This window comes from Pipistrellus kuhlii, unplaced genomic scaffold (genome assembly GCF_014108245.1).
Source record: "Pipistrellus kuhlii isolate mPipKuh1 unplaced genomic scaffold, mPipKuh1.p scaffold_m20_p_15, whole genome shotgun sequence".
Taxonomy (NCBI): Eukaryota; Metazoa; Chordata; class Mammalia; order Chiroptera; family Vespertilionidae; genus Pipistrellus; species Pipistrellus kuhlii.
The window spans coordinates 31193569-31217209 of record NW_023425460.1 but is presented as its reverse complement, the minus strand read 5'-3'; the positions used below and the strand labels follow the sequence as shown (position 1 = coordinate 31217209).

The 23641-nt window shown below is 47.7% G+C and overlaps 2 protein-coding genes across 8 annotated transcripts in view; one reads left to right on the top strand and one right to left on the bottom strand.

Annotated features, from left to right (window-relative positions):
• Positions 1 to 5307, top strand: part of LOC118719380 (dynamin binding protein) — a 93473-nt gene extending 88166 nt beyond the window's left edge. For all 6 annotated transcript variants that reach the window (XM_045581983.1, XM_045581982.1, XM_045581981.1 and 3 more), the window contains 2 exons: positions 1846 to 2393; positions 3487 to 5307. In XM_045581983.1, the coding sequence (XP_045437939.1) occupies positions 1846 to 2393; positions 3487 to 3672 (734 nt within the window). In that variant the 3' untranslated portion in view covers positions 3673 to 5307. The remainder of the gene's footprint in view (positions 1 to 1845; positions 2394 to 3486) is intronic.
• A 6820-nt stretch (positions 5308 to 12127) lies between these two features.
• Positions 12128 to 23641, bottom strand: part of ABCC2 (ATP binding cassette subfamily C member 2) — a 53404-nt gene continuing 41890 nt past the window's right edge. For both annotated transcript variants that reach the window (XM_036438798.2, XM_036438799.2), the window contains 7 exons: positions 23120 to 23246; positions 21052 to 21153; positions 20479 to 20622; positions 19623 to 19781; positions 18078 to 18244; positions 14072 to 14266; positions 12128 to 12594 (listed from right to left, as the gene is read on the bottom strand). In XM_036438798.2, coding sequence (XP_036294691.1) covers positions 12465 to 12594; positions 14072 to 14266; positions 18078 to 18244; positions 19623 to 19781; positions 20479 to 20622; positions 21052 to 21153; positions 23120 to 23246 — 1024 coding nt within the window. In that variant the 3' untranslated portion in view covers positions 12128 to 12464. The remainder of the gene's footprint in view (positions 12595 to 14071; positions 14267 to 18077; positions 18245 to 19622; positions 19782 to 20478; positions 20623 to 21051; positions 21154 to 23119; positions 23247 to 23641) is intronic.

Sequence of the window (23641 nt, the reverse complement as noted above, 5' to 3'; positions counted from 1 at the left end):
CAGAATTTAAAGAAAAGCACGAAGAATAATACTGACCCATGACTCTTTCCCCCAATATCAAAATCTGAAAAGCTTTGAAGAAGCAAAGGTTTGTGTTTCCCCCCCCTCTCAGAATTAATTTGCCAAAACCTGCCTAACCTGAACTCATTTGGTGGCAAAACCTGACCAAAGTGACGGGAGGCTGTTTATAGTCATTACCTGTCCCTTTTGGTGTGAAGAGCCATATGTTTTGCTACAGAAACGTTAGTGGATTTGAATATGGGATATTAACCCAGACCCTGCTATGAAATACACTAGAGGCCCGGTGCACGTGGCCCGTGGGGATTGGGCTGAAACCAGTAGTCCAACACTGCCTGCCCTGCCACTCCTGCTCATCCTGGCCCCACTGCCCTGCCACGGCGGCTGCTCCCCTGCGGTCTCCCGGCTGAGAGGCCAGCTGTGAGCCCTGCGGCTGGCACTCATCAATCAGCTGAGTGGTACTCCGCTGTGGGAGTGCACTGACCACCAGGGGGCAGCTCCTGCATTGAGCATCTGCCCCCTTGTGGTCAGTGCATGTCATAGCAACCGGTCAACCTGTCATTTAGGCTTTTATATATATAGATTGCTTTTATATATATAGATTGCTTTATATATAGATTGCTTTATATATGTGCTTTATTACCTTCCCCAAATTAAAAAAATCTAAATTCTAAAGCACATCTGGTTCTGAGCACTTCAGATATGGATTGTGGGCATATATAATAAGTATCTATGTTCACATTGCCAGAAATGAAAATGTTAACATTTTTCATTTCTTTACAAGATTTTTTCCTCCTCCCCACTACTTCTTAACCAAAGAATAGAGATTGAAATGGGAAAGGGGGTGAGCAGGTGATGCCCCTGCTAGATTCATGGACAGATGAACTCCTTGTAAGGATGCAAGCTGTTCAGAGGGCTCCCTCATCCTTAGAGTTGTATGGGCTCAATCCTGATAAGTGGTAACAAGAAGCCCACAGTATCCAGATCAGCTGTTGCCCTCTACCCCCGCCATCTGCCCAGGAGGCCCCTCCCCATCACTCAGCAGATAAAACAAACGTGTGCCGGCATTGTTTTAGCTACAGGAAACGTGTGGAAGATAGGGACAGAGGGGGCTCACACGGAGGTCCCTGCCTGAACAGATAGTTGTCTCTTAATATCATAAAGCATTTTCCATTGATTCAGGATTTCAATTCCCAATTTATACTTCAAAGTGTTAGCTGAAGGCCCTCTTTGTCATCTTCTTAGGCAACTTGTTAAATGAACATGTGCTGTGCATGTGTTGTGTGTGTGTCCAACCAATAGAAACAGCTTCCCACTTGGACTGTGCTCACTATTCCCACCACATTCCTGAATCAGAGACGGGGATCCACGTGGATGGAAAGAGGGCAGGGAGGCATCTCTGACGGGCTCTGCCCATGAGGATGGTCATTCAGATCCCTCTTGCCACACTGTTGTATTTGAACCCATTCCTCAAGTCATCCCTTAGTCCTTTCCTCCATGATCTGGAAATCCTGTGAAAGTGTCTCCATGTGCTCGCTCTCCAGCTTGTCCTTTCCTTCACTGCCCCCTCGACCCTCCACGAGGCCCCCTTACCGCTCGTCCGTTCTGAGGTCGTAACAAGAGTGAACTGGCAGGCAGGCACCCACCCGCATTGCACCCTGGGATTGAATGTCTAATCTGTTTTCTCACTGGGCGTCTTACTTTGTGTCTCTCACTATGGAAACTTGTGAACCACAGTTTCTTCTCTGCTGATTACCCCTCCGTCCCTCCTCCCTCCTCCTCCTCCTCCTGCTGAAAGCTTTTCATGTCTGTTTTTCCTCCCCGTAGTCACCAAAGGCTTCGTGTACAGCTCCTTCCTGAAGCCCTACAACGCCCGCCGCAGCCACTCGGACGTCTCCGTGGGCAGCCACTCCTCCACGGAGTCCGAGCACAGCAGCTCCTCCCCCCGGTTCCCCCGGCAGAACAGCTGCAGCACCTTGGCCTTCAGCCCCGGCGGCACAGCCGTGGCCTTCACGTCGGGGCCTTGCCAGAAACAGCCTCCAGATGCGTCTTCGTTGAAGGAACTGGACCGGGCCACTCTCAGCGCTCCCTTACACGTGGGCCGTTCAGAGAGCAGTCCTTCCAGCTGCCCGTCAGACCCGCACTCCGCCTCCCAGCCCGGGCCCTGGGACTCCGCCGACGTGGCCCAGGACGTGGCCCAGCCGGCACCTACCCCGAGGAGCTACCGAAGCGCCCGGCATCCGGAGGTGGCTGGCTGCTCCGTGCCAGGGCGAAACGGGCAGGATAACGACCTCCTGAAAGGATGTGTGGGAACAGCCCAGAATGTGGAAGATAAAAACGAAGAGCCGGAGAGCAGCGAGGCGTTAGGCAACCAGGTGAGTGCTCCCTGCTCATCAATGTGTTTGTGTACAGCTCCTTGCAGAACAGGTGGCAGGTGCGATGTGGGCGCAGATAATGCTCTTCTAGGGCGGGGCGAGTCAGAGGCTTGCCAGGGCCCGGGGTGTGATCTGGAGATGAGCTCATAGACAAACACTCATGCTGCTGAGTGAGCAACTCACCACCACCCAGGCCCTTTCCGTGGCCGGCTCTTAGTGGCTGTTCTGAGCCCTTTTCTGTGTCATTGGGCATTTACACAGTATTAACGATGAACACGTTTCTCACTCTTCTGATTTACTAATTCCTTAGTTGTAGAAAGTCTGTTGTTTAACCCATTATTGAGCTTTTTATTCAAATACTATAATTTTAGTACTAGAATTTAGAAATTCTGGCCCTGTTTTTTTTTTGTTTTGTTTTTTCCCTGTTCCTTTTGTAACGGCCTGTTGTCTTGGGGATCTGAATGTAGCCTTTGTATCTTGAACATTTAAACCTGCACGTTGTAAAGCCGCGTCTAGATCCACAGCCCTCTGCTTGTCGCCTTTGCTCCGTCTCGCAGCAGTGAGAGGCCGTGTCTGTGAGCTCATCTCCCGTGGGGTTGCCTTTGCTGAGAGTCTCGGTCGTGCCCTGGGCTCTGGATTCCGGAACACCAGGTTTCCCACTCGTTTCTCAACTCAGTCCGTCTGATGAGCACAGTGCAGGCCTGTTTCTCTCTGGACCAGAATGGACATCCCAGTTCTGGACCCGCCAGTGGGCAGTTCCTCTAGACGTGTTGAGGGAGACATGTTTTTCTAAATATATCGGCTCTGATATGAATTTTTGTTTTCTTTGACTTTATCTTGTCCATTGTGGTAGCCACCAGCTCTATGCAGCTTAAAATTATATAGTTAGTTAAAATGAAATGAAATTTTAAAAATGAAGTTCCTGTCTTTCTGGCCGTATGTCAAGTGCTCAAGAGCCACTTGTGGCTGCAGGCTGCCTTACTGACGGCGCAGGTACAGACCATCCGCATCACGGCAGGGAGTTCTGATGGACAGCCAGCGCTCCTCCAGGTGGCTTCCCATGGCCTAACCCAGTTTTTTCCCCCTCACACAGGTCTATTTTGCTGTCTATACCTTCAAGGCACGGAACCCAAATGAGCTGAGTGTGTCAGCCAATCAGAGACTCAAGATCCTGGACTTTAAAGACGTTACAGGAAATACAGAATGGTGGTTGGCCGAAGTTAATGGGAAGAAGGGCTATGTCCCATCCAATTATATCCGCAAAGCTGAGTACACCTGAGCCTACTCTGCTTCCCACTCGCCTTGCTAACCCTCGCTTCCTTCTGCCAGAGGTGCTGGTGGTCCCGAGAGGGCACCGCTCGGGAGGCACAGGCCTGTCCCCAGCGCCCGCCGTGCCCCCGGGGCACAAGACACGACTTGTTCTCCGCCATTGGGTCCGCCACCTTGATGCTCACTAGGATTTCTAGAATTTGCAATGAACCCTGGAGCTTGAAGACAATTCCATGACCACAAGAAGAGCGGCAAGTCCTGGGTCCGCCGATGGAAATGAGAAATTTCCAAGCAGAAGACAGTATCTTGTGTCTGCTGGGAGCCATGCAATAGCATTAGAAGATGTTGGCATTGGTTGTGCTATGCTCCACCATCACCTGACAGAAATGGACTTGGGTGAAAAGAATTCTCTGGAAGCCCTTTAGGCTGTGCCTCTGCCTGTGGCAAGGAGTTTGCTGAGATTGTATTAATTCTGGTATTTCAAAGCTTCAGTGTCCACACACGTTCACACCTCTGTGCCCACCCCAATTTCTAAAAGTCCTTTTAAAACACTAGCATGTGTAATCTGTTTCTTAGCTCCCTGACTGGTTATGGAACATTCGATGGCTTTCTTTCTCCCTTTGAAGGGTGTTTAGCGTCTTTATTTCCCTTCGACCTCTATCTGAAGGTTCTCATTTCTTTAGGTGCAGTCATCTGCACCGTTCTGAGAGTTATGTCTACTTTATACAATCAGTGTGTGATAATCTCCCCAGGCTCTCCCTTCTGCAACCCATAACTGACAGATTTTCCAAGGAGAATAGGATCAGAGTCCCAGCCATTTCATTAGTAGGATTCACTCTGCAGTGAGCCAAAACCAGCCCGGCCTGGTGAAGACAGGATACCTTTCTCCTTCATCCAACACAGTGCTATCCACGGATGCAGAAACCTAACACGTGTCTTCTTTTTTAAAAGATGTTTTTATTGATTTCAGAGAGGAAGGAGGAGGGAAAGAGAGAGAGAGACATCGGTGATGAGAAAGAATCATTGGTTGGCTGCCTCCTACTCGGGATCAAACTCACAACCTGGACCTGCATCCCAGCGGGAATAGAACCGGGACCTCCTGATTCACAGGTGGACGCTCAACCACCGAGCAACACCTCCTGGCCTAACTCGTGCCTCATTTGAAGTAGGATATTCAGTCCTGAAAGTAGCTCATCAGAGACTTGGAATTAGCATTTTCTGTTTCACTCTAACCTCCATGTTCCAGAGATCACAGTCTAAGCCAAAAAGACTCTGAAGTGCCTGGTTGTCCCTTTCTCCGGCCTCAGGAAGATGTTTGCTAACCCTCACCTGACGACTCTCCCCTGAACGTTCTACTCGAGCAGGGCTCTTATTAAGGTCTGCCCCCCGTGAAGCCTACCTTGGAACAGAAAACTATGAATTTGCCTTAAGAAGGGAATTAAGGACAGTCTTACAGCCCCTGCTCCACCAAGTGCACCTTCGGCCGAACCACCCTGATGAGTTGGGAGACACTGGGCTCCCGAGCCCGGGTGCATGCGGGTCGGTCAGAAGGCAGCAGCGTGAGCCTCTTGTGAATAGTTTACATTTAGAGATGTTTCTATTGGAGTAGTTATTTTATAAATAAAAGTGTTTCTAAGGACCATGAGTACGTTTTCTTGATTTCCCTCCACATTTAGCCTGAACTTTCCTCTTGAATTTCTGAGGGTATTGTTCTGACAATTAAGTGATGCCCAAATTCCAGGAGATGGGGAGAACTAACAAGAAATTCAAATCAAAATGTATTTGTCAAATGCAATATCAACAGAATTATTGTATACTCAAGAGATGTCCATGCTGCAGGTGATTGTTTCTTTATTTTAAGGCATTTTATTATAAAATTAGAGGCCCAGTACATGGATTTGTGCACCGGTGGGGTCCCTTGGCCTGGCCTGCAGGGATCATGCTGAAACCAGCTCTCCATCATCCCCCAAGGGGTCCCAGATTGCAAGAGGACACAGGCCAGGCCGAGGGACCCCACTGGTGCACGATTGGGGCCGGAGTGGGACCACAGGAGGGCTCCAGGGTGTGTCCAGCCAATCTTGTGCCGTCCCAATCAGCCGGAACCCAGCAGCAAGCTAATTTACAGGTCCGAGTGTCTTCCCCCCGGTGGTCAGTGCATGTCATAGTGACTGGTTGAACTGTCAAACACTTGGCATGTTGGGCTTTTATTATATAGGATCCTGGCAGAACAGAGGAGCCAAATTCTCTAAGCTGGAATTCCTAAGAGGTTAGTATTGATATTTTTCTGATACTATGAGTGTGGAAACTAATGCATTCGAGCTTAACCAGGCCATAAGGCAGTAGGTTGGGCAAGATTGGGGGTGGGAGGGGCAGATGCAGCAGGAGCACTGGCAGAGGCAGGATTGAGGACGGGATTGAGGACATGTGGGTGACTGACCAACTGCATGATTGTTAAGGGACAGAAATCATGGTTGAGTAGGGAGTCTCTGTGGGAGAGAAACGTGTAGGTCAACGCTTTCATTTTTACGGATTAGAAAAATGGGGTCCGTCGACATTGTGATGTGCTCACAAGTTTCCGATGGAGCCTGAATTTAAAGTTGGGCCTCACTTCTTACCTTATTCTGGAGCCAGTCTGTCTGACTTCAGACACTTAGAGCTCTGTGACCTTGGCAACTTTCTAACCCATTTCAGTTTCCTCATCTAAAGTGACGGTAGTAGTGGAATGAGTGTTGTTCCATGCACCCAGAGGTTGCTGGTTCGATTCCCGGTCAGGCCACATGCCAGGGTTTCAGGCTTCATCCCCAGTAGGATGCGTGCAGGAGGCAACCGATCGATGTTTCTCTATCATCAATGTTCTCTCCCTCTCCCTTTCTCTCTCTTTTTAAAAAAATTATAAAAATGTTTTAATATAAAAACTAAAGTAATGATAGTAATACTATCCATCTCACAAAGTTGTTGGAAAGATGGAGTGAATTAGTGCATGGAAAATGTTAGAGCATCCCCTAACAGGTAGTAAACAAACTGGAGAGCCTTGAGGTCCAAGTCAAGGAATTTAGATTTGATGAGTGGTAGTACACTCCTGTTGCTTCTTCAGTGGCTTGACTGCTTTAGGAAAGCTTTAGACAGCAGGATGATTTGGAGGGTGGAAGATCAAAGGCAAGAAAATCTAATCTGTAGATAACTGATTTGAGCATAAAATGGCTTGAGAATGGAAAAAAGCAATCTTTAAAGAATATGAAATTGGCCGAGACCGGTTTGGCTCAATGGATAGAGCGTCGGCTTGGGGACCGAAGGGACCCGGGTTCTATTCCGGTCAAGGGCATGTACCTTGGTTGCAGGCACATCCCCAGTAAGGGGTGTGCAAGAGGCAGCTGATCGATGACTCTCTCATCGATGTTTCTAGCTCTCTATCTCTCTCCCTTCCTCTCTGTACAAAATCAATAAAATATATTTAAAAAAAAAAAAAAGAATATGAAATTGAAGAAATGATGGACTCAGTGAAAAAGGGAGTCATTGGGATGGAAGTAAGTGTAGGAGGAAATGAGTTGTTTTGTGTGTGTGTGTGTGTGTGTGTGTGTGTGTGTCTGGAACTTATTTATTTTTTAATTTTTTTTATTAAGGTATTATATGTGTACATATCTTTCCATTGCTCCCCCCCCCCCCAAGTTTTTCATCCATTGGTTTTGCTTAAGGAAATGAGTTTTGTTTTAAAGCAGCATCACAGTGAGCTGGGGCTTGCAGGAATGCAGGCCCCACCTACGAGCGAGGTCCCAGGTGGTTTGTGTGTATTAAAGTTTGAGAAGCATCTATTCAGGCTTTTTTTTTCTTTTTTTTTCTTTAATGGAACTTTCTATCAGAAAAGTAGGAGTTAGCGAAAACCAAGGAAGGAAAGGGGTGTCAGATGTTTCAGATACAACAGACGGAAATGTTATTGAAGCAAATTTCCAAATCCGGTTTGCCTGCTTACTTCCTCTCATGAATTTTCACCCTTTCCTGTCTGGGAGCAGCTCTTCAGATGTGTTTTCATTCAAGAGTCCTAGGAGAACAGGGTGGGGTAGGGGAAACCTATGGTCAACTGTGAAGTGTAGATTTCTGGCCTCTCGAGATTATTGCAAGACTGAAACAAGATGATGTCTGCACATTTTTGTGCACTGTGAGCTCTAGAATAGATGGTTTCAATAAGGATTGAGTTTTGGGTCAGCCTGTTTCAATTAATTGCGAAGCTGAGACTGTTTATATGGATGTTTCAGGATTGGGAATATACACAGCCCCCGGAAGAGCAGCACTGTGCTCTGAATTCTGTTTCATTTGCAGAACCTTAGGCTCAAGGATCAAGAAACTTTGAGATCTGCATATAACATTCTAACTCCTCTAGTCACCAAACACTACTCAGGCTTTTAATTCTCTCATCTATTTGTATGTAGTATTGATGGTTTAAAATATATGTGTGTGTGTGTGTGTGTGTGTGTGTGTGTGTGTGTGTGTGTGTATAATATATATTATTGATTTCGGAGATAGAGAGCGAAACGTCAATGATGAGAGAGAATCATTGATCTGCTGCCTCCTGCACCTCCCACACTGGGGATTGAGCCTGTAACCCAGCATGTGCCCTGACCAGGCATCGAACCTTGACCTCCTGGCTCATAGGATAATTTCTGGTCTGCACCTTGGTTTATTTCACTGAACTCCTGGAAGTGTCTTGCAGTTGTTAATGAAGATCAATATTAGTGATCTGCATGCATCAAGAAGGGAGTTTCCAGAATGCACTGCAGACTTTAAAAGATATATCAAGCTGTCCATTTCTTACCACCACTCAGAGGTGAGCCTCAGGAGATAGGGGAGGACTTAGTGCTTCCCCAGAGGTAAGTTCTGCTGGTGTGGTGGTGGGAGGGAGGGAGCACTCTGATGAGGGCAGCAGCAGGTGTTCATTCAGGGAAAATTCATCGGAAGCAGCAGGCACCCTGGGACCCTAGGGCTGTCTCAGCAGGACCACCCAGGAAGCACAGCCTGTGCGCCACCAGGCATCCTAGGACACCAAGGAAGCTGACTGAGAGACTCGGGGCCTGTCACAGCCCCCTCCAGTCGTAGGCATCACCATGACTCCTAAACCAGGGGCCTTCCTACAGCCTCTCAGATGAGACTGAAAAAAGGTCACCTGCGAATAGGACCACGCTAAGACCAGGCATGTGACGGAGGTAACAGCAGTGAGCATTGAAACCCACTTTAGCTGGGCTTAAAAGATGGTGTAACCCTCTCCAGAGTCACACAACAGTGGGATTCCGTGAAGATCAGTCAATTGTCACACTGACTTCAGTAGGAGAATATTAGCCATTTTATCAGAGCTATTTGGGCTTATGGTATTGTATTAACGATAGTTTCCTGTTGCTCCTATAACAAATTACCATAAATTTGTGGCCTAAAACAACACAAGTTCATTATCTTACAGTTCTGGAGGTCAGAAGTTCAAAGTCTGTTTCACTGGACAAAGGTCAAGGTGTCCGCAGGACTGGTTCCTTCTGCTGCCTCCAGGGGAGAAGGTCTCCTTTTCCCGCTTCTAGAAGCTGTCTGTACGCCTCGGCTGATGGCCTCTCCCTCCATCTTCAAAGCCAGCAGCAGAGCATCTTCAAGTCTCTTCCGCATCACAGTCTGCATTCTAACTGGTAAGAATTCTCGTGGGGCCCCGCGGGATAACCTCCCCACCACAATACCCTCCATCACATCGGCTAAGCCCCTCTTCCACGGCTTTTGAGAATTAGGACGGGGACATCTTTGGGGGCCATTTTCTTTACCACAGGAAGGAAGTCATGACATTTTTTTAGGCCCCTTGTCTTTTTGAGAATGGAAACAACCCACTCCGTACTATACCCGTGTTCTGTAAGAGGCCACATGATACAGTACATATTTTATTTAGGCTTTGCAGGCCATTCAGTCTGTCACCTCTCAGCTCTGCCATTGGAACAATAAAGCAGGCATAGATAACACAGAAACAAGTGAGCACGACTGTGTTCCAAAAAACTTTATTGACAAAAAAAAACCACAGTAGATTTGGCTCCTGAGCCGTATCTTTACTCCAGGTCCAGCTAAAACATAAGGATTCTGGTCAACCATTAACACTAAGGTCAAATATGCAGAAAAATTAAACCTTTTGACGAAGGAAAATGAAAAGCCTCCCAAAGTATAATTGGTTTAAGATAAATGTAAATAAAAATAAATGTATAATTGGTTAACTAATAAATGTATCAGGCAAATATTTATAGGACTAGGAGGTATCTTGACGATGCAAACCCTGGCAAACCATATTGCAAGTTAGCAGCACATGGGAGCTAACAAAGGAGCCAGCAGGTGAGGGTGTTAGCACCACGTACAGGGAGAGACGCCTGTGTCCAGAGGTACAACCAGTGCACTTGACAGTCTCTGCAGAGGGATTCCAGCAGAGCTGCTGCCCAGAGAGCCGGTGGCTGTGGGGGTAAGCAGCAGGTAAATGTCCGGAAGGCTGCTGCTGCCACAGAGCCCGTCCTTCCCTGTGGGCGCTCAGGAGCAGAATAGCTAGTGGCGAGGACCAAGGTGACTGTCCATCCAATATGGCGGCCAAAGGCCTCGATTGTTAGGAGTTGAGAAAGGGGCTCTGTATTAGTCCATTTTTAAAATTCAGTAAACTAGTCTTACATCATTTTTCTTTTCTTCCTGCAACTCTTTATGTTTATGCTTATTTTTATTTTACCTATAAGAAACACTGCCTTACATGTACTCATTTAAATTTTTTTCTATTTTTCTAATTAGTTGCTTTTCACAGTATAACAGTTAAATTCTACAACATAACCAATCACGTACATATAAAGTTAAAAAGGAATCCTATGAAAATGGAGTGCTTCCAGTGCTTGTATGCACTTTTACAATCGTTTCCATGTACCTTCAAACAGTAGGAAGCCTTTAAAAAGGCAGTTTAGTGCCTAATCTTTGTAGAAGACTAAATTCATGCTTATAGTTGAATGTGGTCTTTGCTAACTATAAATCTAAGTTGCAGAAGTTTAGAGATTTAAATGCCAATGTTTGCACACAATATTGTTTGCTAATTTTTAATAAAGACACCAGTGTGGGGCAGGCAGGTGGCAGCCAGTCAATGATTCTCATCATTGATGTTTCTATCTCCCCCTCTCCTTTCCTCTCTGAAATAAGTTTTGTTAAAGGGGTTTGTGTGTTTATCTAAAACCATTTTAATGTTGTTGGAGCTTAACGTGAGGTATGAGAGTTAGAAGAAATGAGACTGGATCAGATGTTAGGGAGCTTCACTATAGCATGATAAGGGATTTTAATTTTACTCTGGATCGCCGTTGAATGTAGGGATCAGCCTTGCGTGTCTGACCACTGGCGGCCATGGGTGGAAGCGTGTGAGAAAACAACACAGGAAGCAGGGATGCCTGTGCTGACAGCCCAGGTCAGACGTGATGAACCTGAATATGGGGAAAATGATGGAGATAGAGAAATAAAACTGGGAAGGCCTGGTGGCTGATGTGATTGGAAAAGGAAAAATTAAGAGTGATGGGAATAAACCCCACCATGAAGGTCAAGGAGAGGAGTTGCCTTTGGAAATTTGTAAACCACAACTGGCTCTTGTACTAATGGTAGAGTTTGAGGCTCCTTAGGAGAGAATTTAATTCAAAGAAGTTCTGGGAAATGCCCGCAGGTGACAGCTCAGACCTCAAAGGATGTCCACAGATAAAATGCTAGAGAGTGAGCAGCTCATTGTAAAAATCAACAAGGCAGACAAGGAAATAAAGCACCATGGATGAGAACCAGCAGAGTCCTCACATTGGAACCTCAGTATTAACCAGGGAAATATAAATTAAAACCTCACCGAGGTACCAATTCATTCTCATCAGGTTGACAAAAAGTTTTAAATCGGCATTGCCAGTTTGGCATTACCTAATATATGCACGTAAACATGTGTATACCCCCATTCCTACATTATACCCTAAAAAGTCTTGCACCTCTATGTCAAGGAATTATATATCAGAATGTTCATAATAGTTGCATTCATCACAGGAAAAAAAACACACATAACCATAACCACCCTAGAAATAACCCTACTGCTTACGAACATTAAAATGGATAAACTGTGGTAGTGAGAATGAACTAACCCCACGTGGGCACCAATGTGGCTAACTCTCAGAAGTCATACTGAGCCCTGACTGGTTTGGCTCAGTGTATAGAGCATCAGCCTGTGGACTGAAGGGTCCCAGGTTCGATTCTAGCCAAGGGCATGTGCCTTGGTTTCGGGCACATCCCCAGTGGGGGGGATGTAGGAGGCAGATTATGGATGTTTCTCATCGATGTTTCTAACTCTCTATCCCTCTCCCTTCCGCTCTGTAAAAAAAATCAATAAAAATATTTTTTTTAAAGTCATATTAAAGAGAAGTTATAGAAAAGTCATATTAAAGGGAAGTCATAGAAGAATGCATGCGGTATGAATAAGGCAATTTGCATACGTTTCTTAAAAGGTCCATACACATTGTTTAAAGATACATACAAAGTGATAAAACTAAAATGGAAAACGAGAGCATAATTATGAGGTTCGGGATAGTGGTGTCGCTGGGGGTGAGGAGCAGGCTGGCAAGGCGGGTTCTGATGTAGCTGATGATACTCATTTCCTTTACCTGGGAATTGGGTCCACGGTGTGCACCTCTGATCCTTCTTTAAAACGTACATTTTACACACACTCCTCAATGTGTGCTACAGTTCCCCAAAATAAAATGAAATAAGGAATGTCCCTTCTAGCCCTTCTCTAAGCCACAGGACCTACTGTCAGAGGGCGGTGCTGTTCACACTCTCAATGCCAGCTTCTTTGGCCATGAAGTAAAAGGGGCCAGGTTGTGCCAGCAGCTCTTCGGGGCTGCCAAACTCGACAATCTTCCCGTTGTCTAGGACCATTACCCTGAAACAAAGAAGGACATGCAAGCCTTAGGAAGCAGCATCTCAAATCGTGGCGTTGGTAAGAATAACCAGCACTAAGTCACGGTGAAATCATTCAGACCAGGCTACAAAGCAGAGTGGCTGACGGGACCCCAGCATCTGCAGCAGCATGGATGAATTCCATACCTAGTGCTGAATTAGAAAAATATGCTTAGTCTGAGTCCATTTATATCTGCTTAAAAAAAAAAAAAAGACACACATTGTTTAAGGGAGCCTGTCCTCCACTGTCTAAAACAGGCGTCTTCAAACTGCGGCCCGCGGGCCACATGCGGCCCGCAGAGTAGTCTGATCCGGCCCGCCAGGTTTTTTGGGCAGTAAACGCAGCCGAGGTGTTACAGTAGGAATTAGTAGTTCATATAGTCCGGCCCTCCAGCTCTCTGAGGGACCGTGATCTGGCCCCCACTTTAAAAAGTTTGAGGACCCCTGGGACTCTAAAAGGACTGACATTATCCCCATTTTGAATGTAATCCGCCAGAGGAACAAAAAGCAGTTCACAGGGGTGGCCCCTGAGACCTTCGGTTGGAGGGTCTGTAGTCAGTGTCTGCCACTCATGGCTTGAGCCTCCACCTCCCTAAACTCGGTTATGGTTGGCACAGTTTTCCATTTTTCCTCAAGGCACTTTCCTTAACCCTGTTGGCTTTTTCATTAGCTTGATGTGTAATTTTGGGCAAATTACTTGAAATCTCTCAACTTCCTTTTCATCATCAGTAAAATGATGGTAGTTAATCATTCTGCTATAAGAAATCTCACAGCTGATGTTATTACTTTAAAAAAAAAAATATATATATATATATACACACACACACACACACACACACTAGAGGCCTGGTTCATAATATTTGTGCATTGGGGAGATGGGGGTCCCTTAGCCCTGCCTGCACCCTCTCCAATCTGGGATCCCTCTTGCAATCCGGGATTGCTGTCTCCTAACAGCTCACCTGCCTAACTGCCTGAACACCCCTAACCAGCCTGCCTGATTGCCCTAACAGCCTCTGCCTGCCTGCCGGATCACCCTTAACTATGCTCCCCTGCTGGCCTAATCACCCCTAACCACACTCCCCTGCCTGCCTGATTGCTCCTAACCACCTCTGCCTTGGCCCCTGCCACCGTGGTTTTGTCCCATCTATCCATTCTAACTAGCATATTACTCTTGTATTAGTATAGATGTGTTTTTATTGATTTTAGAGAGGAAGGGAAGAGAGAAACATCAATGATGAGAGAGTATCATTGATCAGCTACCTCCCACAAGACCCACACGGGATTGAGCCAGCAACCTGAGTATGTGCCCTGACTGGGAATCAAAGCATGACCTCCTGGTTCCTAGGTCAATGCTCAACTACTGAGTCACCCCAGCTGGGCTGATGCTATTACTGTTGACAGAGTTAAGAAGGGTCTATCAAACTCTGCCCTCCGCCCCTCCTCCACACACACACACTCACTTGTCGCTGTCCATGATGGTGTGCAGCCTGTGGGCGATGGTGATCGCCGTGCAGTGGGAGAACTCCTTTCGGATGGTTATCTGGATGAGCTGATCTGTCTCTAGATCTACTGCAGCGGTGGCCTCGTCCATGATCAGAATCTTGGATTTCCGAAGCAGAGCCCGAGCCAGGCACAGTAGCTGCTTCTGCCCAATGCTGCAGCCAATGGTAGAAATAAGCATTAGCCCAAGGAATAGCCTGGGAAGGGATGGGGGGCCGATCAGGCTTTACATACCCACACTCCTAAATGCCCCCAGCATGCCTCCACCAAACTTCCCCAATTAATTAGAAGGCCCACCACACATACTTAATTAAAATGTCATGTTTGTGGGCCCCACACCTCTCAATCAGAATGGGAGGAGCCATGAAACCTGTACTTGTAATAAGCACCTCAGGTATATGATGTCCATGTTTGTCCAGTTTGGGAAATACCAGCCCAGGAATAGTGCCTTGCATTTGGCTACAGGGATGGCCCAGTCCACCAAATACAATTCCAAAAAAGCGATGGATGCCCTGAGTTCATTTCAGCAGTTTGTGACCTGACGCCGTTTAAAGGTGACATCTCACCAGAATGCCCGGGTAGCATTTCTCAGCGGCCTTAGCAAATCCATTTGTTATTTTAATGTGGAACTCTAGTCTCAAAGCTAATTATTTGTTCAAGACTTTCTGCCTTGATTAGAGACGTAGCTATCTAATGAACATGATGTCTTGGTGTGCGATGCAACGCATGTGGAACTCAAATATGCTTGTAAAATGTAAATCGCTTTAATTTGTGAGGAGCTGGTAATGAAGACTGGACCTCTTAGTCGCATAAAGAAGCTTTGGGAAATGATGTGAAGGAAACATTCAGAAGTTCGCTAATTGCTCTTTCCTGCTGTGGCCATTAGGAAGCATATTAAGCAGAGGGTGGCTAGACTAAAAGCTCTGTAATTCCCTGTGAGAAAATTTCCTGCAGGAGATGAGAAGTCACCCAAGATGAACTTTCAGGTTTTTTTTTTTTTTTCCTGTAAAAATAGAAGCAACTGCAATTTCCTTAACTTGTACCAAACCCCCGCCTGATACAGCTGGGTCTCATATCACAGGCCCAGGCACCACTCTGGCTCCGCAGCTGATGGGTCTCTGATCTTTGATCACTCATCAAAGGAACTTAAGTTTCAACACCTCCAAAGCAGGTCTGAAATCAAGGCACTGGTACCGAAAGTATCAAGCTCCCCCATCCCCATCCTGCCAGAGGGTCCTACACGGCCCCACGTGTCTGCAGTGTCTGCAGCATTTACGTGGACAGGACACGCTAACATGATGTCTTCTACATTAAAGCTTACAAGTGTCACCTGGGCCCCTGATTCAGCTAGTCTGGGCTGAAATCTAGGCATTGAGATTAAAATATATTAATTTATTTATCTTTACAGAGAGGAAGGGAGATGGATAGAGAGTTAAAACCATCGATGAGAGAGAAACATCGATCAGCTGCTATCAGCACGCTCCCTACTGGGGATCAAGCCTGCAACCAAGGTACATGCCCTAGACCAGAATTAAACCGGGACTCTTCAGTCCAAGGGCTGATGCTCTCCATTGAACCAAACTGGTTAGGGCTTTTAAAAAAATTACTAAGTGATTCTAGTATGCAGCATGGTTAAGAATCAATACTGTTGCCCTGGTTTGGCTCCTGTGGACTGAAGGGTCCTGGGTTTGATTCTGGCTAAGGACGGGTGCCTTGGTTGCAGGCTCAATCCTCAGCCCCAGGCCGGACACAGGAGGGAGGCAACTATCGATGTCTCTCTCTCACATCAGTGTTTCCTTTGTCTCTCCTCCCCACCCCCCCCCCCCCAAGAAATAAGAAGAAAAAAAAGGAAAGAAAATCACTCTCTGAGGAAGACGTGGTTGCTGTAGTACAGCTCTGTCTCACCGGCTCCCAACTCACCCGCTCTCACCGAGGAACAAGATGGTCAGGAAGCCGTGCCGCAGCCCTGGCTTTTAAAGATACCCGGAAGACACCCGTGGAACCAGAGGTGGCGACTCACCGAGTTAGAATTACGCTAACCAGCCGCAATGTCAAGTCCCTGGAGAAGGTGTGCTGACTTGAGCAGAGTGAAAGGGCCAGTCCGGATGCCGACCAAGACTCTGAGAATCACTACAAGGAAGACTCCCTGGTGGGGGGGTTCTAAGACCTGGGATCAGTTTCAGATGAGGATCCACACCACAGCCCTTCCGAGATTGTCAAGCAGATTACTTCCATCAGCATTGAGCTGGAAGTGGAGGTTGAAGTCATCATTGCAGATGCTTAAATCAGGCTTTTAAATAAATTGGCTATCAGTTGTTACAGAAAAGAAAGGAAAAGGAAGGAAGGAAGGAAGGAAGGAAGGAAGGAAGGAAGGAAGGAAGGAAGGAAGGAAGGAAGGAAGGAGGGAGGGAGGGAGGGAGGGAGGGAGGGAGGGAGGGAGGGAGGGAGGGAGGGAGGGAGGAAAATCAATGGAAAAGTATCCTCAGGTGAGGATTAACAACAAAAAGTATTAATGTCCTTGCCCTGGCCAGTGGGGCTTGATTGCTTGGGCGTCATCCCATGCACCGAAAGGTTACTGGTTGAATGTCCAGTCAGGGCACATGCCCAGGTTGCAGGCTCTCTCCTTGTAGGAGGTGTGCAGGAGGCAGCTGATTGATGCTTCTCACATCAATGTTTCTCTAATATTCAATAAAATGTTTTAAGAATCGATGCTCTAGCCTAGGGGTGTCGAACTCAATCAGAGAAGGGGCCAAAATCTAAAATCCAGCCTAAATCGCGGGCCAAATGGTTTACTGAACAGTCATAAACTGTCATTGTGATGGAAATGCAGCGGAGTGCAGTGATGACAGCGCGGTGCGGGCCACACTGCAAGGCCTTGCGGGGCGGATTTGGCCCGCGGGCCTTGTGTTTGACACATGTGCTCTAGCCAGTGGTCAGCAAACTGTGGCTCTGTTGACTAATGACTTTGCTGACCACTGACCTAGACTTTCAATTCCAATAATTAGAGGCTGTTGTTCCTTGTGATCAAGCCCCTATCCCAGTGGTCGGCAAACTGGTTAGTCCACGGGTGGCAAACCGAGGCTTGTGAGACATTGTTCTCAAACTGTAATACACACACAAATCACCTGGGGATCTTACTGAAATGGAGACCCAGGTCAACAGCCTGCTTTTCCAACAAGTTCACAGGTGAAGCCAGAGCTGCTGACGCACCAATTGAGTTACTGAGCCTCCCTTCTCCTATGAGCTACACCTGCTAACGGTCCATGCCCAACCAGCATTCTGAAGGCACCCAGGACTGCAGCAAGGCATGCCCCTGAGCAGCAGGCTGTGGCTGGGGGCTGAACTTCAGTGTGGACAGGAACTTCCCCAAACCCAACTTTCCTAGGGAAAATGCCAGGACAGCTTCTTAAAGACATGGTGAAGGCCAGAAGTAAGAAGTGTCAACAAATACAGACCATCTTTAGAGAGGTGACGAGAACTGGGAAGCTGACAGTCTCTCTGCTGGTTTAAGGTGTTTCAGGTGCCTCCTCCCCAAACTCCTCGGACACCAGTCCCCGTCATCCCCATGCCCTTTCGGCCAGTGCTGCTCACAGCAACCCCCGGGGATCCTTTGGAACTCCCACGTCCGGTCTACACCCCGTACCAATGGAAGCAGACTTCCTGGGTTGGAGCAGATGTCAGGACTGTTTTCATCCTGATTGCAGTGAGCAGCTGAGAGGAAACCCTCCCCACCGGCTCACTCTGTGAAATGTCTCCTGGAGGCACACATTCCAACCAAGGTTTCAAGAGCTTCAGTGCACATTCACACCTATTCTCCCACGTCATTTTCACCACCGTTCGCTTTACACATTAGGGATTAGGCCTGGAGAGCGCCCGTCCAGGACGCCAGGCACCCTCTGGCTCAATGAACAACGGGGTCGTCCCGCGGCTCCTCGCAGCGCCTGTGGAAGTGGGTAGGAACGTTACCTGAGGTTGTCACCAGCCTCTGTCAGCTCGTGGGACAAGCCATGTTGCAGGTTGGCCACAAAGGATTTGAGGTGAACCAGCTCCAGGGCCTTCCAAACCTCCTCATCTGAGTAGTTGTTGAAAGGGTCCAGGTTCACCCTCAGGCTTCCAGAGAACAGGATGGGGTCCTGCAAGTCAAGGGAGGAAAGGGCTGTTGGGGCCGATGACAGGGCCGTCCTCTGTGGCCAGGAGAAAGCGGATAGGACGGGCCTGGGAGGGAGGCTGGTTCATGGCCAGGCTTTTGTAAAGTTTCCCCCAAAGGTTTAGAGCAGCTGCCAGCGGGAGCTAAGTGCAGGAGTAAGAGGAGTTCTTTTTTTGTTGTTTTGCTTTTCATTCTGAGATTCACTTATGTATTTCCAAAATGGCCTCAGCACCTCTTTAAAAAGTAAAAAGAACACGCCGAAGCCGGTTTGGCTCAGTGGTAGAGCGTCGGTCTGCGGGCTGAAAGGTCCCAGGTTCGATTCCGGTCGAGGGCATGTACGTTGGTTGCGGGTGCATCCCCGGTAGGGGGTGTGCAAGAGGCAGCTGGTCGATGTTTCTCTCTCATCGACGTTTCTAGCTCTCTCTCTCTCTCCCTTTCTCTCTGTTAAAAAATCAATAAAATATATTTTTAAAAAAGTAAAAAGAACATCTCACACGCCCAAGTAAAAACTCATGGTTGTGGAGGGAGAGGGATGGAGGGCGGTGCAGCCCCGGGGGAAGAACTAATGATGCCGTTGGAGAGGCTGGAGGAGAGAGTGCCTGAAACTGAGCAAACACCCGACACACGGAACCCACCCGCAGCAGCCTGGCTGCAGTGGGCGGAGGACCCCTCACTGCTCGGCCTCGGGGCAGTCCTTGCGGCGGGGTCCAGAGAGGAGCCCCCGGGGCAGCCTTTCTTGCTGATGGAGTGTTGGCTCACTGACAGAAACCTGCAGCTAACTCCCTACCCTATCTAGTAACCGTATCAAGTGGGGAATATAAAGCTTAATGGTTTCAAGCTTCAGTGGCAAAACTGCTAATGCTGATTGCAAAGGGTCTTGCGAACCGTGATAGGCTACGGAAAAGCTAAGTAATCATCTGCTTTCTTTGACTCCTGTTGTATTGCTGCCACCTACTGACTGGATACTGGCAGTCACACAAGCATACGAGCAAAAACACGCAGAACTTATTTTTGTAAGTTCTGGAAACAGTGTGTGTGAGGGAGCTAGCTCAGGTGCCCTGGGCAGACTGCAGAAATGGCACTGCTAATTGAATCTACAACAAGAAGATGCACAGCCCGGCCAGTGTGGTTCAGTGGTTGACCGTCGACCTATGAACCAGAAGGTCACGGTTCAATTTCAGATCAGGGCACATGCCCGGGTTGTGGGCTGTAGGGGGCGTGCAGGAGGTAGCCAATCAATTACTATCTCTCATTGTTGATGTTTTTCTGTCTCTCCCTCTCCTTTTCCCTCTCCCTCTCCCTCTCTGAAGCACGTTTTCTGCCCCCCCTCCCCCAAGTGGGGCAGAGTAAGTTCTAGAGCTCACCTGGGGGATGATGGTCAGTTTCTCTCGAAGGTCGTGGAGCCCAATGGAAGCAATATCTACACCATCGATGAGGATCTGGCCACCAGAAGCCTCTAGGATTCTGAAGAGGCTGTTTGTCAGGGATGACTTCCCAGCTCCTGTCCTGCCCACCACACCAATCTGTAAAAGAGTTACTGGGAGGTTAGTTCACCACATCATTCATGGTGGATAAACATTTAGCCTGGGGCAGGTGGAGAGAGGAGGAAAAGTGGCTGTTCCAGCCTACCTCCCAAGCGTGTTTGCTGAGAGCTACAGTGATGGTTGGAAATGGACACATTATCAGCTATTACTACAATTATTGGAAGGACTGGATCAGACATCAGCTGAGAACCAGACCCTGACCTGGACCTCAGCCTTCGTCCCCAGATATTTTTTGGCTCTACATCAGGCCCAAGTCCTCAGAGAACAAGGACACCAAACGAGGGTGCAGGACTTTGCAAACCAGGAGAACCAAGCCGTTCTCTCTACAGGGAGAACCTCCACATGGTTGTTCTTATCAGTTCTTCCCTCGAACCACGTGCTTCCTGACCTCTGCATGCCCCAGCCCTTCAGGGAAATGAACCCTCCTCAGCTACTAGAGAAGCAACGCTGGCAAGGGGGCAGGGAAGGGCTGAGCAGAAAGCCTATTTGATCCTGTGTGGATCTCCCGCCCTCTGGTGGTGGCACTGTGTCCTTACATTTCCCCAGGAGAAAGCGCCCCCATCCTGTCACTCCACCAAAGGATGACAGCCCAGAGTCCGGCTGCTCACCATCTCTGCGTCCAGCAGTCCTCTCATCATGAGGACTCACACACAGGCCTTTCTTCAGCGCCACCTACCTTCTCCTGGCTCCTGATGTCACACGTGATCCCTTTCAGAACCAGATCCAGCTCGGGCCGGTACCGCACTTGGTAGTTGTTAAACTGAATCTCCCCTTTGCTGGGCCAGCCGGCCGGAGGCCTCTTCTCAGTCACCCAGGGTGCCTGGCAGGGAGACAGGAGGAGAAGCGCTTTACGGGGAGTCAGCTCGCTGAACAGTGCGCACGGGACTCCAGTCGCAGAGCAGTAGAAAGGCAGCAGTGTCCCAGCCACCGACATCTGCGCTCAATAGACTGAACTAGCCTGGGACTTGCAGAGATTCCTACCTTGATCTAAGACACCCTCTCCCACAGGTGTGCTCTGTGGACCTCCAGAGGGAAGCCATCACGTAACTTGGTGCGTTCCAAGATCTGACTTCCCCAAACCATTTCCTGTTCTAAGTTTCAGGAAATTGGGCCGAGTTAGAGCAAGGGAAACTTTGAGGAGGACCTTTATAGACACACATGTAACCTCTAGGCCAGGAGAAGATGCTCTCTCGAGGAACCCACACCTTTTCCTTTGCTTTGTCCTTGGGCTCTTCTCATGCCATCTTACCTCATTTTCCACATTAATGTACTCGTTTATCCGCTCCACGGCCACAATGTTGGTCTCGATTTCTGATGTCATCCTCACCAGCCAGTTTAAGGTTTGTGTGATCTACCGAGAAACCACATCACTTCAGGCTCAGAAACCAACAGAACTCGTCAAACCACAAGGTCAATCCGGTACCTACTTTGCTCCCAGCACTATGCCGAGCTCTACGAGAGAGCAAGCGTCGTGTAAGTACCAATGTTCACCTCTTTGGGGAGGAATGGAGTCCAGTGTATCAAATGACCAGAGGACAACTGTGTGGTGCTCATGTGAAAGGGTGTCTGAGCTCGGGCTGACTTTGGGCTACCACTGGGGCTAGAGGAGCAGGCAGTTAGTGGAGTGGGACAACACTTGGCTCTCTTGTCTGTAAGCCTGCTGTTCTTTGTGGAAAGGGTGGTGGGCCTTCTACAAGTGGGGAAGCATAAGAAAAGAAACAAGGGCCCAATCAGCGTCATTCAGTGGTTGAGAGCCAACTTATGAATCAGGAGGTCATGGTTCAATTCCCAGTAAGAGCACATGCTCAGGTTGCAGGCTTGAACCCCAGTGGGGGGTGTTCAGGAGGCAGCCAATTGAAAATTCTCTCTCATCACTGATATTTCTCTCTCTCTCTTCCTCTCTGAAATCAATAAAAATATGGTGTTTTTGTTTTTGTTTTTTTTAAAGACACAAGGTAGGAAAAGGCCTTCAAAAAGCTGCTGCTTCTCTCTGCTCTCAGTTAACAGCTCCATTGAGAACCCATCCTTCAAGGTGGGACATCGCATGGATCCTCATCCTCCTTTACCAAACTCCAGGTGCCTTCCTGCCATTACGAAGATGCATCTAACCACCAATAAAAGGGTTGTCATGGTCCAGGCCAGTCTAGAGGCTGGGGAATCAATAGTTTGCTCATATGCATGCTTCTTTCAGGCAAAGACTCAAACCAGGGAGTTTCTGTTGAGTGAATGGTAGTTAGAGAGAGGGAGAGCACGAGGGCGTGGGGACTGAGAGTAACCACTTTGTGGAGGCTGAACCACATACAACTATTGGTATTGAATGCTTATTCTTTGGTTCAGTAAAAAATTCTCTAATTCTTTGCCCCATCTCTCCTGGGTTATTAAGCCTAGAAATGGATGGTGGAAGAAGCAGTGGCACACACCGAGTGGCATTCTGGTGAACAACAGGGTTCTTTCGGGTGCCGTGACCGCCTTGGGCCTCATTAACTTCCACTGAAGACAGAACCATGTAGAGTGTGCTGGTAGCTATGCAAACTTCCGGTATATTAGTTCAAAAAGATACCATGAAAGACGGCCAAACGACTCACTAAATGGGTATCACTTATTGGACATTTACTATAGTGCCAACCACTGTCTTAGGTGCTAGGAAATAATATCTTAACATTTATCCTCCAGCCACCCTGGGCATGAAATATATAGTTTTATTGGACTCTCTATTCTTTATTAGAATTACCTCCAATTATTCTATGATCTAAGAAAAACAGAAGTTATTTGTTCAAAAGACTTTTTGGTTACTGGTTTATTATAGAAAAGAAACTAAGTTTCTCTTTTGACCTAGGGGTGTCGAACTCAATCAGAGAAGGGGCCAAAATCTAAAATCCAGCCTAAATCGCGGGCCGAATGGTTTACTGAACAGTCATAAACTGTCATTGTGATGGAAACGCAGCGGAGTGCAGTGATGACAGCGCGGTGCGGGCCACATTGCAAGGCCTGGCGGGACGGATTTGGCCCTCGGGCCTTGTGTTTGACACATGTGGAAAGAGGCAAAGAGTCAAGGAACTATTTGAATCATATGAAATTGCTTTCTTAACTCCCAAGGGCAACAACATTTATGTCCAGATGACACTGAAACCTATTTAGAAAGCGTGAAAAGCATGTCCATGGGTGACACAGGAAGAGGTGGAGCCAGGGTTTGAACCTCAGTCTCCCCTAGTGCCTCTGGATCTAGAAAAGAATCAGAGCATGGACCTCATGGCATACTAGACGCAACTTAAGAATAAGTGCACTAATTTAACCAAACCCCCAGCCTTCAGACTCACATTGAGTGCATTGGACAGAACAAAGCCCACAGTGTCCCCACTTAGGTTCGTTTTGTAAATAACTATCATCAAGGATGCAAAGAAGACAATCAGGTTTCCAACCAGCTCCAGACGAACTGCAAGCCACCTGTGGGACAACAGAACCAGAGATAGGTGTTACTGCGAGGTATCCACTTTCTTACCTTACCCAGCAGCATAGGTGTTTCTAGAACATTCTCAGGAGGCTCAAGTTGGTAGAATGGTATTCTTATTTTTTATTTTTTAAATATATTTTATTGATTTTTTTACAGAGAGGAAGGGAGAGAGATAGAGAGCTAGAAACGTTAATGAGAGAGAAACATCGACCAGCTGCCTCCTGCACACCCCCCACCGGGGATGTGCCCGCAACCAATGTACATGCCCTTGACCGGAATCGAACCTGGGACCTTCCAGTCTGCAGACCAACACTCTACCACTGAGCCAAACCAGTTTGGGCTAGAATGGTATTCTTAGCAGGTAATTTAACTAGACTATACCAGGTGT